Genomic DNA, 22,859 nt, shown 5'->3' with positions numbered 1-22,859 from the left:
GCACAGTGGAAAGGCTGGTTTTAGAAGTAGTGAAGGCAGAATACTGCCTTCTGGTTAAATTTACCTCACAAGAAAAGGCAGAAATAGCCTATACATATTTTATGAGTAGGACTGTTTTATACAAATATCCCAAGACCTTAATTTAATACAGCTATATGGCGCATATTCTGTATTCGTGGCACCTCTGGCCATGTATAAACACTGTTAAAAATGACAGCGAATGGCTCTGAAGATTTCAAATTTATAGCATCTTTTCTCTGCACAGCTTTTGAATAAATTTGCCTCACTGTGCATAACACAACCAGTTCTCTGACAATAATGAAATGCTTTTCCCTGTCAATTAAACTGAAAATAGGTATCATTATTATTTATATAGCAGTTGTGACAGAGGTCCCAGCTGGGACAGGAGTCCCACTGTGTTGGCACTGTAGAAAGAGTCGTGAAAGTGTGGGCTCTATCCCAAATTGCTTACCATCTAAGAAACATTTTACTTCAAGGAAAAGTTTGGGTTTTTTTAAACTTATTTTTGGTTTTTAAACAAATTCGGTGCTCATGAAAGATGCCCGTTTGACAGCCCTGGAGACTGCATTACTCTTATCCATAGGACAGAAGCAGCAGCTGTTCAAGCCTTCTCACACAGCTCGGCTGTGAAAAACATGGGAAAATGTTATTTATTTTGATGACTATCATGTGTATCTCTGTTTATTTTATTACCATTGCAGGGATGGCCACCAAGGATCAAAGAGTTAATTCAGCTTGGTGTTACATGTCTACAGAAAGTCAGGCAATGGCTTTAGATAATCCCTGTCACCAGGATTTAGAAGGACAATACAAATGTCAAGCCCTATGAAGTCTATACCTGATAATGTTGGGGCTTCATGGGGAATGTCTGCAACAAAAGGACTTTTGGAAATATTCAAAAGCTGAGCCCCAGGTGTCAAAGGGGAAGAGGCAGAGTCTGGCGGGAAGCCAACCCTATTCCATTCCCACCTATGTGTAGCCATTTTGTTATTTTAAACCTTTTCTCATTGATTGCTATGTTGTTACAAATGCATAAATAGTTCTTCGATTTGAAGAAGCTTTCCTGAGATGCTGCAGTTGCTGAAGGGAAGTCTCTTGTGGTAGTCTGGAGATGTTGTCTCAAAGCTGGTGAATTGTGGGAATCCACCCTGAGAGACATGGGCTTCTTCTTAGATTTACTTTCTGAGTAGGCAGCTGAGGGATGTGTGATGTGGACAACTATTCCAACTTGCCAAAAACTTCTTTCACTAAGGCCATATACCAGACTTTAAACTGTAGTGACTTTTGGTGAGTATTAACATAGAAGTGGATTTGAACCAATGAACTAGTCAGTTATGAAACACTCTTTGGTCCATGGCTTGATCCAGCTAAGTCTCTTATTGGAAACAATCTTACAAAATGGTCTGGGAGCCTGAATGCCTAAGAAAGGCAGTAGTTAATTCCAAAAATAACCTCATTTGAAAAAAAAAAATGGACATTTTACCACGACTATATCCATCAGAAGAATTGTGTTCAACACTTGTAATTTTTCAATTATCAAAGGCTCAATTATCAAAGTCTTTTGTTCCAGTTCTTTAGATTCCTTAAAGTAATGAAAACTGGGCTGTGGAGTTTCTTTGTAAGTTTACTGTAAATGCCCTTCTCAAGCAATTTCTTATTCTGTGCTGCATGGAGCATTCAGCCTAATGGCAATATTATAGCTACACCTATACACCATCACCGGCACTCAGACCACTGTCAAAAGAAAAAATAATGAGTGGATGATTTTGAACAGTATCCTGTAAGAGCTCTGAAAGAAATCCACTGCCCGACTTCTGCACTTTCACCCTGCTTTCTGTTTTCAGAATTTCTCCTGACAGTTGGCTCTTTCGTTCACCAGAACCACAATAAAGAACGACGCGGAGTTTCCACACTCCATTTTCTCCCTCTCTCTCTCTGCTCTGATCATCTCATAAAAGTATAATTGTTGTTGGCTCACTGGGGCTCCATGCACCTGAGGCAGATCAAAGGCACTTTATAATGCCAGCCTGACCACACAGGTCTCTCCCCCACTGCATTAAATTAAACCCGATGATTAATCTCTATTGCCCTGAAGGTCCCTCAGCACAAAAAGCAAGAGAGAAAACAATATTTTTATTTTAACAAAACATGAGTATACTAAACCTTCATTTTATAGCCCTAATTTGAAAAAGGTACAGCTAATTTCAACCAACTGCAGCTGCATGTACGTCTCATTAAAAACATACAGTTGCTCTATGTCTTCTGTATTCACTTTGCATAGTGGAAGCTGATAAAGATCACTTAAGCCAAAGGCCTTCCACAGATTTGTCCCAGAACCACTTTGCATTTGCTTGTTGCCTGTTCAGTGCAAGTCGTAGAGCATTTTAAAATGAAATAAACAAACAAACAAAAAACCAAACATACCACAGAAACCCTAAAGTCAAAACAAATACATAGGAGAAGGGGGGTAAATACTTAATAAATTCTGAGTTGTTACATTTGAATGAAAAACCATTTGAATTTCTCCCAGAATCACAGAAAATACTTCTCTCCTCTTTGAGGGTCAAGCCATTAACCACCTTACAGTGCCCTCTAACTTTCCTCAAGGAGCATCTTACTCTGTGAATACTGGGAATATACTTACAGTGTGGGATACTAATTTATATCAGCTAGGGCTTGTCTACATTAGAAAATTGTGCTACTTTAAGTATATTGCTGTGGTTAAAATGGCAAACCTCCTCCCGCTATCCTACCCTTCAGTGTAGAGGTAGTATATACTAATATAAACATTTGGGAAACAAAAGTAGTTTTATTTTAACACTTTGATACAGATCCACACAGACATCCTCCTTCTCTCCAAACGCAAGTAAATGGACATCCTACCCAAGGGACTGGCCGTGAAAAACCCATTACAATCAATGTACTACACTGAATATAGTGAGAAACTATGCCACACACTCTCTAAGGAACTGAGGAAACACTTGATCAGTATCCTGTACAACTAGCTGGACAGGATCATGAATACCTCTCTGAACCTGAAACTCTCATCAATAACCAAATATCCACACAAGACCCCACAGAGCGGGACTTCACTGACACTCGACAAGAAATCTGTAATACACACTTCCACTCCCTACAAAAAAGAAAGGACAATAAATTATCTGAATTACTTCATACCTCAGGACACTACAATTGCAACAACTACAGCTCACTGGATAATATTGTTAACCTATCCAGCTACAAACTCAGCCTGGCAGAAGGGTCTCTCTTATCCCTGGGACTTTCTTTCTGCCCCACCTCCTCCACAAACCCAATACAATTTTGTGGTGACCTCAAGGCCTTCTTTCACCATCTCCAGCTAAGGGAATACTTCCAACACACCAATGAACATCAGTCTGACTTGCTCAGTCCCCCCCAGCCAACACCAAAAGAAGAAGAATTCTATGTGGACTACCCTGATGACTGGAGTGACCATCTGGATTTCTATATGCAATGCTTCCACAACCGTGTGCAGACTGACATTATATGTAAACACCACCAAATGAAACAATCTCAACTGTGCTGAACACTATAGTGTCCAGAGTCTCAAAAATAACTCGGACATCATACTTATGCCGGCTGACAAAAGGGGTGTTGTTGTCATTGTGAATAAGTCAGGCTATTTACAGGAGGCAGCTAGACAACTCTCCAACAAACACATTTTATGGACCTCTTTCCTCTGATACATCTTTAGAATTCCAAAAGAAACTACACCATCTACTTAACTCCCTGCTTCTACTCAGGACCAAATTCACTCAGACACACCATGTGAGCCCTGACACAGATTATTCTATTTTCTCCTTAAAATCCATAAACCTGAAAACCCAGGATGCCCTATCATTTCAGATATTGGCACCCTTACTACTGGACTATACAGTTATGTAGATTCCCTCCTCAAACTCTACGCCAGCGGCACTCCTAGCTATTTCTGAAATACCACTGACTTCCTGAGGAAATTACAAAACATTGGAAACCTTCCTGACAACACCATCCTTGCCACCATGGATGTAGAAGCTCTCTACACCAATATTCCACATGCAGATGGACCAGAAGCGATCAGGAATACCATCCCTAATGTTACCATGGCAAATCTGGTGTCTAACCTATGTAACTTTGTTCTCACCCATAATTACTTCCAATATGGGGACAACTTATACCTCCTGATTAGTGGCACTTGTACAGGCACTCACAGAGCACCACAATGTGCTAGCGTTTTTATGGCTGACTTAGAACAATGATTCCCTAGTTCTTGTCCCCCTATTACCCCTCCTTTATTTATGCTACATCAATGACACCTTTATCATTTGGACCCATGGTAAAGAGACTCTGGAAGAATTCCACAGAGATTTTAACAACCTCACCCTAACATCAATCTCAGTCTCGACTATTCCACAAGAGAGAGAGACATTTCCTGGATACCACAGTACAAATCGCTGATGGCCACATCGACACCACTCTCTACCAGAAACCAACTGACTGCTACACTTACCTACATGACTCCAGCTTCCATCCAGCACACACCACGTGATCCACTGTTTATAGTCAAGCCCTTAGATACAAACACATCTGCTCTGATCCTACTAACAGAGACCAAAAACTTCAAGATCTCTACCAAGCATTCAAAAAAATTAATTACCCACCAGGAGAAGTTTTTTCTTAAAAAAAAAAAAAAAGAGAGAGATTGATAGGGACACATGAATTCTTGGAAATCAGCTACTTCAAGATAGGCCCAAGAAGGTCAACAACAGACCACCACTTGTCATTACCTATACCCCCAGCTCAAACCCCTGCAACACTTCATTAAAAACCTACAATCCATTCTCGATCATGATGCTACAATCTGGAAGGCCCTAGGTGACAGCCTGTCCTCTCCTACAGACAACCTCTTAACCTAAGGAAGATTCTCACCAGCAACCACAGGCTACACCACAGAAACACTAGTCCTGGAACTTTTTCTTGCAACAACTTTGTCCACATATTTATTCTGGGGATACAAATTACTGGACTTAACTACGTTAATTACAAGATCAGGGGCTCATTCTCCTGTAGCTTGACCAATATTATATATGCCATCATGTGTCAGCAATGCCCCTCTACAATGTACATTGGACAAACTGGGCAAACACTTTGCCAAAGAATGAATGGACACAGAGCAGACATTTGGACTCTCAGTACTGATAAGCCAGTCAGGGAGCATTTCAATGGAGTGGGCCATTCTGTTAAAGACCTCATCTGATGAAGCGGGTCTTTGCCCATAAAAGCTTATGCTACAAAATATCTGTTAGTTTATAAGGTGCCATGGGACTTCTTGTTGTTCATCCTACAACAAAGAGACTTTAAAAACAGATTACGCAGGGAGATTTGTGAACTGGGGTTCATACACAAATTCAACATATTAACACTTGGTATGAACAAGGACAGCAATTATCTCATGCATTACAAGGACTGCTTCCCTTCCTTTGATGTCCATAATTATCTCAGGTAAAACATCCCACACCCCTCTCCTTCAGCTCTATGTATCTGATTTGTCAGTTTTTATTGCAATTTTTTTGGACCTTTGTGCTATATATCTGAGTCGGGACTGGAAATGTTATAGGTCTGAAGAAGTCTGTCTGTCCCACAAAACTCATCACTCAATAAATCATTTTGCTAGTTTTTAAAGTGCTAAATAACTGCTGTTTTGTTAGGATACGTACTAACACAGCTACCTCTCTGTGGCTGTGTCTACACTTGCCCCCTTCTTTGAAGGGGGCATGGTAATCAGGGTGATGGGAGATTACTAATGAAGTGCTGCAATGCATATGCAGCATTTCATTAGGCAAATTCTTCCCCGTGGCTAACTTCAAAGTGTCAAACTTCGAAGTGCTGGCATGAACTTTAAAAACATTATTTAAGTAGTGCCCTTTTTCACTTCAAAGTGCCCTTGGCTACACAGCACAGCACTCTGAAGTCTGATTACCATGCCCCCTTTGAAGAAGGGGGCAAGTGTAGACATAGCCTATTACACCTTGATATCAGTGTAAAGTGTATCTCCTAAGGCTTATAGCTATATAACTATAGCCCTGAAAATCTGTGGATATCGCCTTTATATCCACAAGTATCTGCATCCCTTGATGTCAATGCAGATATATCTGAGACCTATTTTTGCAGCTATGGATGTGGACACAGATACAAATTTTATATCTAGAACCCTGAAAATGTACAGATATCTGCTTTGTATCCATGAGTATCTATGTCCACGGATATCAATGCAGATATCCCTGGCTCATTTTTGCAGATACATATGAGGCTGCTGAAACAAATTGCATATCAGTACAGGGTTCTCTACAATTTATTGAAATAAAAAAATCCCTGCCCCCACTGTCATCTCAGATTAGGTTTTCAGGTGTAGATCAAGGTTAAGGATGATAGGATTTCAGGCCTAAAATCTTGATGTAACAAGGAATTTAATTATGTGATTATGTACATAATTAAATCCCAATGACTTCAAGGAGCTGCTAAATGCTTTGGCTTCATAGGGACAGGCTTATTCACATGCTCAAAATTAAGCACGTACTTATGCCCTTTGCCGAACCAGGCATGTCTGGCAAGGTCACTGCAGCTGTGTCTACCCTACCTCCCTAGTTCAAAGAGAGGATGGCCATTAGGGTGTTGGGAGTTCATTAATGAAGTGCTGTGGTGCACATTAAGCAAATTCCCCTCCTCTCCCCACGGCAACTCCGAAGTTTTAAAATTCGAAGTGCTGGCTCGCACCTAGCCGTGGCTCACCTGCTGGTACTTCCAAGTCCCTTTTCTCCTCAAAATTTTGGCAGGTGAGCTGCAGCTAGATGCAAGCCGGCATTTCAAAGTTTAAAACTTCGGAGTTGTCCCGGGGCGGGGGCGGTGGGGGGAGAGACTTGCTTAATGAAGTGCTGCATATGCACCACAGCACTTCATTAATAAAACTCCCAACACCCTACTTACCATCCTCCCTTTGCAGTAGGGAGGTAGTGTAGACAAGCCCTGACTTATTCACATGGCCTCGATCCAGGATACCCAGTACAGATTGAACCTCTCTAATCTGGCACTTTTGGGACCTGAATAGAGAATATGCTGGACTATGGAAGGTCAATATTTTCTAGTACATTACCAACACTTCCACTGCTTACTCCTCTCTTAGAGGACATTCAGGGGTAAATTACAGCTAAATAACAGCACAGAACACTGAGAGCCAGGACTGATGGCTGGAAACAAACTTTATGGGACCACAGGAAACTTGGGTCACACCCTTGTAAGTGGTGTCCTGCTAACTAAAATCATGCCAGATGGATGTTGCCAGACTACAGAGTTTCAAAGAAAAGATCTATGAGGAAAAGATCTAGGCACTTCTATTAAGTTTAGTAAAGACATTATTTAAGTAGTGCCCTTTTCCACAATCTGAAATGCCTTTCCTTGAAAGCAAAGTCTCTACTCACCCCCCACTCCAATTTGCTCATTTGGGAAAAATCCAAGTTATAATCAGTCTAAATTTAAGAACATAATGAGTTTTAAATAAAAAATACGGCAGAATAGGGTACTTACCTAAATGGAATGCTTTCAGACTCATACATTTTAATTAGGTATAAATTTCCAAAGTAGGCACTAAATTTTAATTGCAAGCGAAGGAAGAGCTTTTTTGTTAATTCACTGGGAAAAATTAACAAAGCAAAAATTGCTTATCAGGTTTTTTTTTTTTGAAGTCAGACTATAATTCTATATAGATCACTGCAGCTCTCAGAGGGAGATGGATTTATATTGATTGAGTGAGGCGGTTGGGGAGAAGGACTGCTGGAGAACACACACGACTTCTCTGAAGATGCTATTCAGAAACACATTAGTGACATGCTTGCCATGGATAACTCCCATTCAGAGTCTTCAGCTCTGATTTCATGCTGCTCTCTGTGAGCTTCTGCAGCACTGTGTTAGACTTTGCTTTTGAACTTCAGGCCAGGTTTTTATCCTCACTACTATAAAAGCTCCCGATTGCAAGCGAATGCCTAACATGTAATTAATATCTGAAGAAGATAAAAAACACTTGACAGTAACAAAGTGGGTGTGAGGGGAAAATAAGGGGTAATATCTCTTCAGAGATACTAGCTACTATCCAAAACTGTCATTGTGATTATGTACCCAACCTACCCCCATGTGACAGGAAGATGTTCCGCAAATCACAGCTAGCCGGGATGTAATTGGCTCATTTTCACAGGGCAGGTTATGTCCTTTCACATCTGCTCCAATGACTCCTATTAAAACAAAACAAAAAATAACTTATCTTAAAAACCAACCCAACCTTCCATACAATGGAGGGTTTTGGGGTTTTTTTTATCTCCAGTATTTGTTGTTGCAAAGTATCCCATTCTAGACATAGGTCAGACCAGTTTCACAGTCAGTATGGTCTATTCCAGGCTGGTGACTGTGGATATTGCTTTATTGAAGAGATATGGGTACAATCTTGTTCCAATGCATAAGGCATTACACATGTACTCACCTCTATACAGAGTACTATTTTATTTTTATTCCAGCAGTGCCTGAAGGCTTCAACAGTAATCATGGCTCCACTGTACCAGGCGTTAGACTAATGAGCACAAAAAGACAGACCCTTTACTGATGAGTTTGTAGTTTCCACTGCCTAAATAAAGAACAGTGGAGGCAGGGAAGGAAATATTACCATTACCCTTGTTTTACAGAAGAAAAACTGAATTGCATGAAGAGACTAAGTGACTTGCCTAAGGTCATAAAAGAAGTCTGTAAAAGGGCTGGGATTTGAACCCTAGTCTCCTGAAAAGCAAAGTGCCTTAATATTTTCTTGCTCTGTCTTCCATTGTGGTATCTACTGTCTGACTGCCATGTAGAGCATTTTGTTTGTGTACCTCCCAATAGCCCAAAGCCTGCGCACATTTGAAAATCCTACTAAGTACCAATGTGCCTCTTCTAGCACCTAACTACCTGTAAAAACCTGACCCTCCATCTCTTTTTGTACACCTATACTGTGTTTATACTACATTCCCCCTCTGGAAGGAGAATGCAAATGCGGCCAATCGGAAATGTAAATGAGGCACTTATTTACATATTGCATGCTTCATTTGCATAATAGACACTCGCTATCCCAGAAGTATTGTTTTCAGGAAAAAAACAGCAGTGTAGATGGAGGTCATTCGAAAGGAAACCCCATTTTCGAAAGAACCCTTCTTCCTGAAAAATATGAGGAAGACAGGTTCTTTCGAAAGTGGGGTTTCCTTTCAAATGAACCCTGTCAATACTGCTTGTTTTCTTCCCCCGAAAACAGCACTTCCAGAATAGCAAGTGGTTGCCATTATGCAAATGAGGTCTGCAATATATAAATCAGCACCTCATTTGCATTTCCGATCAGGTGCATTTGCAGTCCCCTTCTGAAAGGGGAATGTAGTGTAGACACAGCCTTAGTGTAAACACAGAATCCAACGTGAACCAAGGAATACACATGTGGCAAATTAGGCTGATATTATATATGTACTACTGTGTAGGTGTATGAGATTCATTTATTGGTAAGGACAAGCAGAATCCTTGAAGTGTTGGTGCTATCTGTCACACTTTTTTTTTTCTTTTTAACTTTTCAGACATTCACATGTCCCACTACATATTAAGAATTTTGCACAACTTAGTCTAACAGGTAATTTCCTGAACTAAGTAGTACTATAGTTAGAACTATTGGAGGTCATTCAAAATACTATCTAGCCACTACAACATACAAATCTATTCAAGTGTGAACTGGCAGTGCACCTGGTAGAAATGTATTTGTATATTTCCCAAAATGTTACTAAGTCTCATGGTTCAATAAGTATTAATCATTAAGGAAACTTATCAGATCAGTAGAAATATTGACTCTACTGACTTCAGTGGGAATTTTCTCATCAATTTCAATGGGGCCAGAATGTCACCTCTAGTATTTATACCAACTTGATTGTCAGTAAGATCTTAAAAAGTTTTAATAGTAATTCACTGAAGTGAAACATTAATTATAGCATATTAAAATGAATAAACAACATTAACTAGGACATAAATTATAATGAAGATCAAGCCGTTTAACTCCGTTCTTAGGGAAGTTGAAGTACTGTTAATAATGATTTTTATATTTATTTTTGTCAGAATATTTAATATAGTGGGACAGCCTCATGGGATACACAATTCCTTTTGTGAAAGTTTCCAAAGGACAAACTTCAAACAGCACAGTTTAGTACCATACAAAATCATCCAACAGTATCAAAGAGTAAGTAACACTTAGTCATAGTTTCAGGGATTTTCCCCACCCCGACAATGACAAAATATTGAAGACACTGTACAATAAGAGCTCTACGGTGCTGCCTGTTTTAATGGAGCAGGTAGTTTATTCCAGCTTGTTGAGGTCGCAGCCTTAAGAGCCAGACCTCCCACACTCAGTTTTAGCTCTAGGCACATTAAAATTAATAGACTAGGTCGAATGAAGGGCATATATCTATTCAGCTTCCAGTTTTCAGCTTTTCAGTAACAAATTTCAGATGCACTAGCTTGGAAGCTACTCAAGACCTCTGCAGCAGTAAATATCAAATAACTCTTCATCTCCTCCCAACCCCACTTACAGACTTCAAAGCTGTCACAGATTCCAGGGCTCAAAACACACAAAGATATTTTATACCAAGCCAAATGCAGAAATGGATTGTGTATCAACATTTACTAGCTATGAAAACTAAACGTCCACCGTGTTATCATGGCTCTGTCTGCAAGCTGAAAAAGGCCTGTTTTTACTGTTTCATTCTTGCAGAACTTTTTTGATACACTCAAAAGAATGGAACAATTGTGACATCCAATTGAAATTAATGTACAATTGGGTAATCTGTAGTGTTCTAGGGCATATCCTCTATACATGCTGTACCTCTCACAAAGTCAGTGCCCCAAACGTGCGAAATCACATTTTTAGTAAATGGCAACTTTTCATTAACTAGAGCATAGAATCATGGCATACTAGAACTGGAAGGGACCTTGGGAGGTCAAGTCCAGTTCCCTGCACTCACACTGGGACCAAGCACCATCTATATCATCCCTGACAGATATTTGTCTAATCTGATCTTTAATCTCTCCAATAATGGAGATTCTGCAACCTGCCTAGGCAATTTATTCCAGTGCTTAACCATTCTGACACTCAGCAAATTTTTCCAAATGCCCAGCCTTGCTGCAATGTAAGCCCACTGCATCTTGCTGCATCATAAGAAATTAAGGAGAATATATTTTCCCCAGCACTCCTTGTAATACCCTTTAAGGTACCTGAAAGCTGCCATGATGTCCCTACTCAGTCTTCTCTTTTCCGAACTAAACAAACCCAGTTTTTTCAGTTGTCTCTCATAAAGTCATGTTTTCTCGACTTCTAATAATTTTTGTTGCTTTTCTCTGAACCTTCTCCAATTACTCCACATCTTTCCTGAAATCTTAGTTATTTTCAGTATTTCTTAGTTCAAATGTGCCATGTTGCACATGCTTTCTCTCTTCTCCCTGCATTTTCTTTCCTCTGTATATTTTTCTATATTTAAAATAATGGCTGTATATTTTAATTTGACAGCATCCTTTTTTCCTATTTACAATTTATTTTCAGTGGAAACCCTCCATTTCCCCACTTATTTGCCTATTTCCCTTTCTCTCCTTTCACCACTATTTTTCCTTAGGCTCTTTCAGTTTTATTTCCTGGACTTTATGATTAAAGAAGGGATGGAAGTGAGGCATGAGTTCTCACCCAACGACCAATGGAGAAAGCAGAAGCTGTCCTTTTGCATTACAGAGATCACCCTCAGCTCTGGTTACTCTCTTCTCACATACACTCAATTGCTCTCCCTCTCTTTCCCATTCTTCCCTCTGCACACTCTCTCACTCTTCAGTCCAGAACCTTCCTATTTCATCTTCTCTATCTGCCCCTATCATCAAATCATAGAATGCTAGGACTGGAAGGGACCTTGAAAGGTCATCGAGTCCAGCCCCCTGCCCTCATGGCAAGGCCAAGTACTGTCTAGACCATATTTGGCAACCCTTCCCAGAGCAAAGATTTGCATCTCACAGATCATTTCCTCCTATGATCTCTTTATCTTGGTGTTCCAATTATTCTTATTCTTACTACACCACATCAACTTCCCTGTACCAAAGAGAGACACTCCCTTTCCAAGCTATCACCTTTGTAATAGGTGAAGCAGGCCTGTACAGCCCCAACTTATAGGTGGATCCACACAAGTGGTTCTCTAGCACAAGCAGTCAAGCATCACGCACTAGATATACCCTGTTAAATCTGTACAGCCCTCACAGGAACTCCATGATTGTTAGAGCTCCTTTATTAGAACATGGAGGCGTTGTGGTAAAGGGTGTCTGGACTGCAAATTCTAAGATATGAAAAGTTACCTCCCATCCTCATTTATTCACTGATATGCCATTTAGCAGGCAGAGTAGATAACAAGAGCTGTTCGTGCCTCTGTATATCAATTAGCCCTATGTCATTAGGCCAGCTTTCAGAATAATTTTTCCCCACACAATCAATATCTTGTGGATTTCAAAGGAACACTTAATACTGGAAAAGCTTGGCCTTTGCCGCAGTTTTGTTAAGATTCAAACATCAAACTATAAAGCAGTTGGGTGCAGCAAACCATTCTCCATGTTTAAATAAGTGCTTTAGTTTAACATATACAATATGAAAGATGAAGAGATGATGATGAGAACGAGAAAGTCACAGGATAAGATCAAAGTGAGCATTTTATGTCCTCAAAGAAAGGACATTTTGTTATGCAAGTCCGTGTTTAGAGACTAGAATACATTTTAATAAACCTAAGTAAATGCAATGTAAAAACCTGAGATTACAAACCCGACTTTGAAAAGTGCTCTCTAATTTTGCTGGCACAGCGTGGCCTCATATTTATGGCCCAATTTTTGTTCCACTGTTATCTGGGCCTCCATTTACAAGGCATACAATTGCAAGTGGGTCTGTCCCACAAAAGCTCATCACCGAATAAATCATTTTGTTAGTCTTTAAAGTGCTACATTTCTGCTGCTTTCTTTCATTCCACATACAGTTTTATGAACCTTTAATATATCTCACTTAGCCAACTTAGGCACTTATTTCTACAACCTGAGACACTTAAGTTATAGGTGCGAGCAACTGTGGGGGACAAAAAGCCACCTACTTTTATTGCACAGACAACTTGAGCTTGCAAAAATGCCATGTATTTTCTGTAAATCTGACCCTCACTGTTTTGTAGTGTTACATTTGAAAACTGAAAGGGGAAAAGCATGTGTGTTTACGTTAAAATTAGGCCCATTGGTGTGTTTTGAAGTATTGATTTTTGTAACAAAGACGTGCAACTATTTTTACAGTGTAATATGTATTTCTGTAGAAGACAGTTTTTAGCCATGTGATGTTACACATTTACTTATGTAGTGGAACATACATGCTAACTGAATTCTCCTACTGAAAAAACATGCTGAGTTTTCCTTTTTTCAAAGCACAAGCGGATACACACGCGCACACCCCCCAATTGGCTTCCTAGTCAGAGTGCAAATGCAATGATTAGATGTGGTCTACACAAATTATAACAGTAAGTTCAGCATATGGCTAATCAAAGAGAAGAACAAATTGGTAATTGTAAGAAACGATAACATAGTATGTTCTCTATACTAAATATTAATTTAGTGCTTCTTAGTTGACTAAATGCACTGGTCAAAACTATCAGGAAATGGGAAGAGTCCACAAACTGAAAGAGGTAATGTGGTCCAGTGCACAGGACACTGGACCAAAAATTAAAACTACAACATGTAGATTCTGTTCCTAGCTGTGTTCCTAGTTGATTAGCTGTGTCATCCTATTCAAAATGATTCAGCTCCCCATGCCTCTATTTCCCCAACCAATACTTTGTGTAGTTTGCAAGCTAGCTGTTGGGAACGCTGCTTCTCTCTAGGAATCTTCACAGTGCCTGAAAGGAAGGAGCCCCATTCTCTGCTAGCGTATTTAATGCTATGCTAGTACAGATAAATAAAAAGAAATTGTCATCTGTGGTTTAATTTACTTGTAAGTCTACTGACTTACAAGAATTCCCAGCATTTCTGACACTAGCAGGATAGCTGACATCAGCTCTACCTTCAGAATTGATTTGCTGTATGACATGAAATAATAACCAAAAGCTATCAGCATGCCAAATTTAACAAGGAAAGAGGAAAACAGCTGAAAAGATTTCTAGTGCTCCCAGCATTCGGTCTGACACCACCACATGTCTTCAGTAAACCGACACACAAGGATAGCTCTGTGGCTGCATCTACACTAGAGGGTTTTGTCGACAAAACCCGCAGAGCATTCACGTTGTCAACGCGTTCTGTTGACAGTAAATTGACAGAACTTAGCAGTTTTGCTGACAGCGTTCTGCTGCTCCCCACGAAACAGAACTCCTCTTCTGACAGAGATCTGCCAGGAGAAAGCCAGTCTGGACATTCTGAAGGGGATTCTGTTGACAGAAAAGGCCTCCAAGGTGCCACACACATGCCCCAGGGGATGCTCTATCTATAGCAAGTGGAGCTCTATCGTCCCTGCATTTGGCCATTCTTAAAGCTGCAGGGAGCCCCGGAAACCCTGTGGCAGGAAGCTGAAAGCATGGCAGCAGCCCAGCAGCATGCTGCGTGTCCCCATACCCTCAGAGCCACGAGCATTTGCCAGACCTCTACCTCTATCAGTCACCTCTACTTATTCCAACTGGAGTTGGTCAATTTTTTTTCTGAGAGAGAGTAACATTCTCTTCAAAAATGTTGATTCGACAACATTTACATTTTTTGAAAGAACATCTTGATTTCATCAAAACTTTCAACAGGAAATAATAGATTTGTTTTGATAAGGCTAAAATGTTTTGTTTCAATACATTATAAGCTAAAATACAATAAATATAGCATTGAAGCTACATTGCAACTGGACCAGAACATTAATTTTGATTACATTAAAACAAAATATTTCAATTATTTTTAAGCTTTTCATTAAAAAAAATAAAATCAAGATTTTACACTTTGTCCTGACTTTTGACAAAACCAGAAGACAAAAATCTTGGAATTTCCTATCAGGACATAAATGTCAGTTTTCAGTCCACTCTAGTTCTAATCTTTTTTGTACCATTTTAAATGAATTACACCCATAATACAGCAAGAAATGTTAGTGCTACATCCCACATGGGGCTAGTATAAAGGAAACACACAAAAGTCTCCATTCCATTATTTAAACAGAGGACAATTATCCTTACCAATGTGGGGTGTTAGAGAGGAACCATTTTTAAGTCAATCTAAACTAAGCCAATGAAGTATGATAACACAGATCCAACAGCTCCATGGGATCTCAAAGAAAAAGCCTTTTAAAAATAGACCGGTAAAACCTTGAATCTTGTAGCTATTCCAGCACCAAAACAGTTTGTTTTATAATTTTCCTCATTTCATGGTTTAAAATACAGGGTATCTATAACAAGCCACGGCTTCCTTTGGTTTTCAGGCTACCCTTTTTGTCTTGAGCTCTCAGAGGGGTAGGCATTTTGGCCTGTAGCTTCCAAAAAAACCCACAACCTTAAAGACTACCAATCATTACCTCATAAATAAAATTATCATCTTTTAAGGTGCAACAGGACTGCTTATCCTAAACTTTGTTAATTTCATTAAAAGAAATCCTCTTAAGTCCCCCCTAGGCCTCCTTTCATGTGCCTATATTCTGCTGACAACCTGTCAAATGGCTGGTACAGGTGTGGCACATGAAAACTGGAGTGCCTCAAGGGATTGCTCATGTGGTTTCTGGTTAGCCAGTGCGACAAACAGAACTGTTCTTTGTGACTGTTTCGGTGTACCTTAGTGCAGAGGACACCCCAGTCGTGTTGTGAGTTGTCCTGTCTCTAAGCATTTCACTCTGATTTAACCCTCTCAGGAGTGCTCCAGAAACCCTCCTGTATTCCAGGAGGCAACAAAGATGAGTGGACCCTATTGAAAATCTCGAACTGATTTTAGCAATGTTATAAAGATTTTTTTTTTTTTAACACCTGTTACCTGATAAGAATAGGTCTTTCCACATAAGGGCAAAATGCTGCTTTGTTACTAGTGTCAGTGGAAAATTTAAAGGGGAGGGTATTTCACACAAAAAATTATCTTGCGTAATATCCCTGTGTCCGAGAATAGTAATTATGTGTAAATACCTAGTCCGCCAGCATGCGCATCAATGAGAGATGCTGCTACTGCAGTCCCTTCAGCAAGACCGAGGTCTTTTGCAGCTTCTGGCGTTAGACCATTTCCAACAGAAGCTCCAGGAGACAGGACTAGGTTTCCTGGGCAAACATAAAAAAAACGAACACGCATCAGTTTGATAAACAGAAAAGCAAACATGCATTTCCCCAAAAAAGTGCATTTCCCCCACCACTGTTTAACGTAGTAGCCCATCCCAAAAGTGCATTAATAACTTCATTTACTTACCAAATACCAAGCACACTTATGTATCTTAAATACATTACTGTGCTATAGTTTGCTGCTCAGAACAGTTTAAAAATGGGTACCTATTCAATACCTGGTATAGCCATGTAGCACAGGCTTCACTATAACCCATAAAAAAAGCACTTAACACAGTGTGAGCTTTTTACAAGGTATGTAAATAAACACTCAGGCTCATACTTTACATTCTAGCCACTGACTACATGTTTGCAGAAATAAATGTAGTTTGGATATTAGGTATCTTGGGGCAGATTCACTTGGGAAGATGCGAAGTAGTGAAAACTGCACCTCCTGCACCAGTCAAGGATGCTTGGCCCAGATGTGTTTCCACCTCCCCTCTTCTTCAGGGCTTCCACCAGACAAGTGGTGGCTTTAACGTTCATTAAGCCTGTATAGGAGCTCATAGAGGCTGTCAGAGGAAACTTTAAATCAGTGCAATTCTGCCTTTCTGCCTACATCTGCTCCCTAGTTAAGATCACCCACTTTTGAGTCTGTGTTGGCAAGCTGCAGTGGAGGGTACATGGAACCACCACAAACTAGCCTCTCCCACCCAGCTGGCATTCTGCAACAGGGCCCTTCTGCCATGTTCTCTACCACTACTAGCTCAGATTCCCTCTGGCGTAACTGCTTTTTCCCCCAAATGGAAAGATTTTAACAACTAATCAACTATGATACAGATAAGGAAAGGCTCAAGCAATGAATATGGGATCTATGTTGCGACACTGCATAGTTCACGTGGTTTTGGACTGGGGGTTTGGTTCAGGCCATCTCCATATGAAAGGTCTTTCTCTGGGCTAGGGCAGAACTAGATACAAAGTGGTAAGACAGGACTGAGAGCTCCAGGGATCCATGGCACTTTATTCATCTACAGGTTAGATGGATCAGGCACACAATGTCGCAGTGGGAGCGTCCATTCGCTTCCTCGTCAAAGGCTTGGCTCTAACTCCAAATTCATCCAATAAGGCTTATCTTTAAAGCTTACTCAGTTCAACAAATCTTCTGGGCAGAGTTGGCACCATTCCTTTTTGAAATAAAAGAGAGTTCTGTTTCCACAGTGGGTTTTCATGAGACCGCATTGCATTTCCAATCAGTTCTGATGTGCCAAGCTCCTGGTGCTACTTGCTGCACAGTATAGATCAATGAACATGAACATCCTATAAAAAGAATGCTCAGGAACACAATATTGATAATGAGGATAACCTTAACGATAGAAGCTGTGCTAGTCTGCAGCTGGACAGGTGACTAGTGAAGGGATTCTGTGTGGTGGAGAGCACTGGTTGCACGCTCCTGCCCTGTCCCCTTTCTCTGCCCATACTCCCTTCATCTCCATCCATACCTCCCCTCCTCACCCACACCCTCCTCTGCCCATGTCATGCCACCAGACCCCTGCTCCGCACTCTCCTCATCCCCTCCTCCAGCCCTGCCCCAGCCGCCTCCCTCTTCCTACAGAAGTGCCATGTCATTTCTGGAGAGTGCAGAGGCAGCCCCCACCTTTGGAGTGGTGCAATGCAAGAGCAACACGAGCTAGTAAGCTCAAACTGCCCTCTAGCCACACCACTCCAGGGGAGGGATTGACCCTAAACTCCCCAGCAGCAGTGTAGCACTGACAGAGTGGGGGGGAAGGCAGGGTGGGTGGATGCTGGCGGGGGGGGGCATGTGGTTCTTTGTGCAACCCTATGCATCACCTGTGCAGATGGGTGAAAAGAAAGTGATGAAATTCACAAGCAGAGACTTATACAAATGTCAGGCTAGACCATTTCTAAGAGGTGTATAGCCAAACAGTTCTTAAAGGCCTCCAATGATGGGGATTCCATAACCTCTCTCAGAAGACTATTTCAGATCTTAACTACACGTAGAGTTGGAAAGTTTTTCCTAATACGTAACTTACGCCTGCTTGGCAGCAAATTAAAACCGTTACTTCTTGTTCTACAAATTCCAAAGGGACAGAGCACAATCAATCAATCTCCATTCTCTTTCCAAAAACCCTTGATGTATTTGAAGACTGTTAGAAGCCACAACCTCTGTCTTCCTTCCTCAAGACTAAACACGACTGTTTACTTGTTTTCCTCATAGATCAGGTTTTCTAAACCTTTTAGCATTCTTGCTGCACCTCTCTGGTCTCTCTCATATTTGCCTACATTTCTTCTACAATGTGGTGCCCAGAAGCGGGCACACTACAATAGCTCACCAGTGCCGAGGGGGAAAGTTATCTCCTTATCAAACATACAAGAATCTGTTAATGCACTCCAGTGTGCTTAGTGTTCTTCACAATTGCATTGCATTGTTCACTCTTATTCACATTGTGACCGGCCTTGAAAGCTTAGCATTTTGCAGACTTGAAGGACATCTGGCTTTGATGCTGCTTGTTTGCTTTTTAAACTGGTTATTTAATTGTCTTAGCAGAAATCACCTACAAATAAAATGTGTAATATACTTTGAGATTAAATGAGCTTCCCCCAGCCCCAAACACGTAACTCTTGGATGCTAGCTCATCTGCCAGGCTGTAAAACACTCAGCGACAAAGGTCTGCATGCTCTTCTCTTCAAAGTCTCATGCTTGAGTTCATCTGCACACTATATTGTGCATTTAAAATCACCACATATGGATTATTCACAGGTTTCCAACTAGCTCATTCAACTAATGACATTAGCAACCTAAAGTGACTATTTTCAGTGGTTTCTGTGAAATTAATTGCTGCTCTCCACTTCCTAAAAGACAAGTGCCAATATTGTATTGTTTATAGACGCAGAAAAACCATGCTTGACTTTCCAAGAATATCATTTGTTCACTTCTTTTAATAAGACTAGACAGAGAGGTGTTTCTCTCTCAGAACTGTGTGGTTTAAAAAATGATGACAGGGAGTAACGCCTGGTCTACACTAGGGAACAAAGTCTATCCCAGATATGCATAGCTAGAATGGACGTATCAGAATTGACTTTCTACCCCTGGGTAGACTGGGGCTTTTTGGGTTCACACTGATGTCCCTTACTCCACACTATCACATGGAGTACCAGGGTTGATGGCCGAGCCCAGAGAGACTGATTTGCTGTGTCTCACACACACACACACACACACACACACACACACACACACACACACACACACACACACACACACACACACACACACACACACAGAGCAAAATCAAACTCTAGAAGATCGATCGTGGTGCAGTGATCTTCCCCTAAGTATACGCATACCATACCCTAAGACTAAAGCAAGAGAGTTGAGTGCTTCTGCCAACACTGAAAAACCTTGCAGATAGGAGCAGGTTCAAAGAAGTTCATGGAGCTACAACTACAACTTTTGCTTCAAAATCAGCTTCATCTCCTTAATGTGTACAAGCTACCTCATGTTGCTCGTCCAGCATGGGATCAAATTATTCTGAAGGAAAACTTTTTATCACTCACTCTCACAGCAGATTTGTTATTTTTCAGTATGGATGGTCAAGTATTGTAACATGCAGTTATTAAGTGGTTAGAGTCCATTCAAAATATCCAGGGCTACTATTAGACAGTATTTTTTTCTTATTAGTTATTCAACTACTTTGTCTGAAGCAATCTCTTGCAAATTTTGTAGAATTAAGCCTAACACAACAGAGCTACAGTTATTTGAAGGCAAAGAACTTTCTCTTTTGCATTCGTACAACTGTTCTGCTCAGATACACAGAGCCCTTTTCAACGCACTGTCTTGATTCACAACAGTTTTATTTTGAACAAGGTATCTCATTTTCAGTCAGGATTTTTCCTCCTGTACAACAGAAAGTTTATGAAAGGAAATGCCCATTTGAAGCCTTTGCTCCTTTTTTATCTTTCCTTGAATACTAACTCTGGAATTTGCTATGATGCAGTTTTGTTTAAAGAATTCATGTGGTACCAATGACCCACCACCTGTTTTAGGCAGTTGCCACAGCAACCACTTATTTACCACATGTAATACTTAAAACAGACAACAATACATCTTCAGTCCACTTTAGTAAGCAAAACACACAGTGTGGAGTTTTACTTATATTAAACAGAAACAGACTTTTTAGTGCTTACCAGTCTCTGTTTTTGTTTTAAATAACAAAAAGAAAGCACAGCAGGGGGCCTCAGCTGAGTCAGCTATTATCGGTTCACTCATTTAAGAGCAGCTTTTAACCTGTCATGCATAACTTAGCTGCAATTTGTGTTTAATTGTATTTGGCTGCATAACTGTGAAAAAGTAAAAGAAGAAAAAAACCCAAAGGAAAAGTTCCCTTTCTCTATTAACTTTATTCCTGGAGATTTAAAAAAGCTCGTTTAAACTCCACTGATTTCAGGAACAAATCTGGTCAAAGGACTGTTCTGTCCCATCTTTTCACTCTGGTAGATTGTTTTTTCTTTTTCTTTTCTGTTTTTTTTTCTTAAATGAATATTACTTGGAAATTTCACTCAGCAAAATGTAATGATCTTTCCCTTAAATAATAATACATATCTCTTACCCAGCACTTTTCATCAGTAGATTTCAAAGCACTTTATACTCTTTACTGTATTTATCCTTACTACAACACAGTGAGGTAGGAAAGTAATCTTATCCCCATCTCTGTTTATTTGTACGTATGGGGACTCAGGCAAAGAGAGACTAAATGTTATAGTCAAGGTCACAGGATGGGAGTGGCAGAGCAGTGAATTAAACAAAAGTCTCCAAAGAGCACGGGCAGAGCCCTAATGACTGAACAGTTAGGTAAGCTACTCATTAAACAGTGCATAAGTACAGGGTCAAAGGAGGCAGAGCCTTCATAAAAGAATGATACATTTTATTTACATGCATCCTATTCCACTTAAAATGTAGTCTAACTTTTGGCCCACATTCGGTAGAGTATTACCCAGATTGCAGACTCACTGGGTCAGGGATTGTCTTTTTAATTCTGTTTGTACCAAAGAGGCTCATGCACAACTGGCATGTACCTGGAAACATCTGAACAAATTGTCTCAACTTCTTCAGTTGCAATACCCACCCAAATTTACACACAGTATGTATACTATACTTCCCCTATTATTCTAGACTTAGTAAAAGTATATATATTAAAATGACTGTTTAAGAATTGTTAAATGCAGATGATGAATACAAAAAGAGAATAAGCTGCTATGGCCTGGAGTAACAGATAATGCCAGAAAATACCACTTAATTTTCATATTTATTCAGAAGTGAAGAGTCCCTCAGTCAGACTTTGGTGACATTCAAAAGCAATGTCTTGTCAGAGTGTTAATAATGAGCGAACGCTGATGCAAACTAACAATCAGAAGATGGCTAGGAATTTCCCTTTCCAAGTTTTTTCTGAATCAGAAAATGCAGTTTCTGCAAAATCAGAGTTGTCTTTAGGAAGGCTCTAATTTGTCAAAAGTTTTCAACTGTCCAGTAGGAAAACTGAAATGAAGCGCGTTCTTTCAGATGGAAGTGAGTCAAACAGAATTGTCAAGCCACACCAAAACATTTTGTTTTGGGTCAGTTCAACACAGGGTTGACATGTGGAAGAGGCGTGAATGGTCACATGCCTCTCCCTAAAAGGCTGTGGAGGGGGAAAGGCACCAACAGGCACAGCTGAAAGGGAAGAGGCAGGACCAGAAGCTTTCTTCTTCCAGTTCCAGACACACTCCCTGCCTGGGACGCTGCCTGGTCCTGTGTAGTGGTGACACTCTCCCGGGGAACTGTTGTGCTGCACTGGGCAGCATCCCAGACAGGCAGCATGGCCAGAGGCTGCCTGAGAAAGTGCTTGGGAGAGAATAGCACATGGGGGGGAGCTCATCTTGGGACTTAGTGACCCCACAGCTAGTGACCCTTTACGTTCCTCCCCACTCATGGTTCAGCACCAATTTGCGTCTGCCTGAGCTGCTCTGGTACCTTATAGAAGATGTCATTTGGATGCCTCTATTCTTCCCTATGGCCTGGGTCCTATCTGGAATACCACTCAGCTCAGCTACTACTGTAATTGGGTAATATAACTGCCAAAGGTAGACACACACAGGGCCGGTGAGGTAGTTATGGTCATTGGCAAAGCCAGATGACCTACAGAAGCACCAGACAGTGGTGCATTAAACTAAAAAATTAAGCATGTCTGAAGTTCATGAGTGCATGTGCATTGGGAGTAATGGCTAATTTTTACTTTTGTCATCTATATTCCTGGCAAAAAAAGAGTAAAAAATGCCCTTAAAGTACTGTCTATCATTTATTTATTAGGCATGCACAGGGAAACAATGGAGCATCGGTTAACTGGATTTGGGCTAAATAGTGAAGCATGACCATCTCTTTATGTATGAAGCATTACGTAGACATGTGTGAGG

At 40.5% G+C, this 22,859-nt stretch overlaps 1 protein-coding gene across 13 annotated transcripts in view; it reads right to left on the bottom strand.

The window, feature by feature from the left end:
• The window catches only part of FGGY (FGGY carbohydrate kinase domain containing), a 478,496-nt gene that overhangs the window by 86,773 nt on the left and 368,864 nt on the right, over positions 1–22,859 (bottom strand). For all 13 annotated transcript variants that reach the window (XR_012646580.1, XR_012646582.1, XR_012646581.1 and 10 more), the window contains 2 exons: positions 16,269–16,397; positions 8,218–8,321 (listed from right to left, as the gene is read on the bottom strand). Coding sequence is in view for 10 of the 13 variants with exons in the window: in XM_075002919.1 (XP_074859020.1) it covers positions 8,218–8,321; positions 16,269–16,397 (233 nt within the window). In the remaining 3 variants the exon portion in view is untranslated. The remainder of the gene's footprint in view (positions 1–8,217; positions 8,322–16,268; positions 16,398–22,859) is intronic.

The sequence above is a fragment of the Carettochelys insculpta genome, chromosome 9, assembly GCF_033958435.1.
Source record: "Carettochelys insculpta isolate YL-2023 chromosome 9, ASM3395843v1, whole genome shotgun sequence".
Classification (NCBI taxonomy): domain Eukaryota; kingdom Metazoa; phylum Chordata; order Testudines; family Carettochelyidae; genus Carettochelys; species Carettochelys insculpta.
The sequence above is the reverse complement of the archived record's forward strand: the minus strand, read 5'-3'. Positions and strand labels throughout refer to the sequence as shown.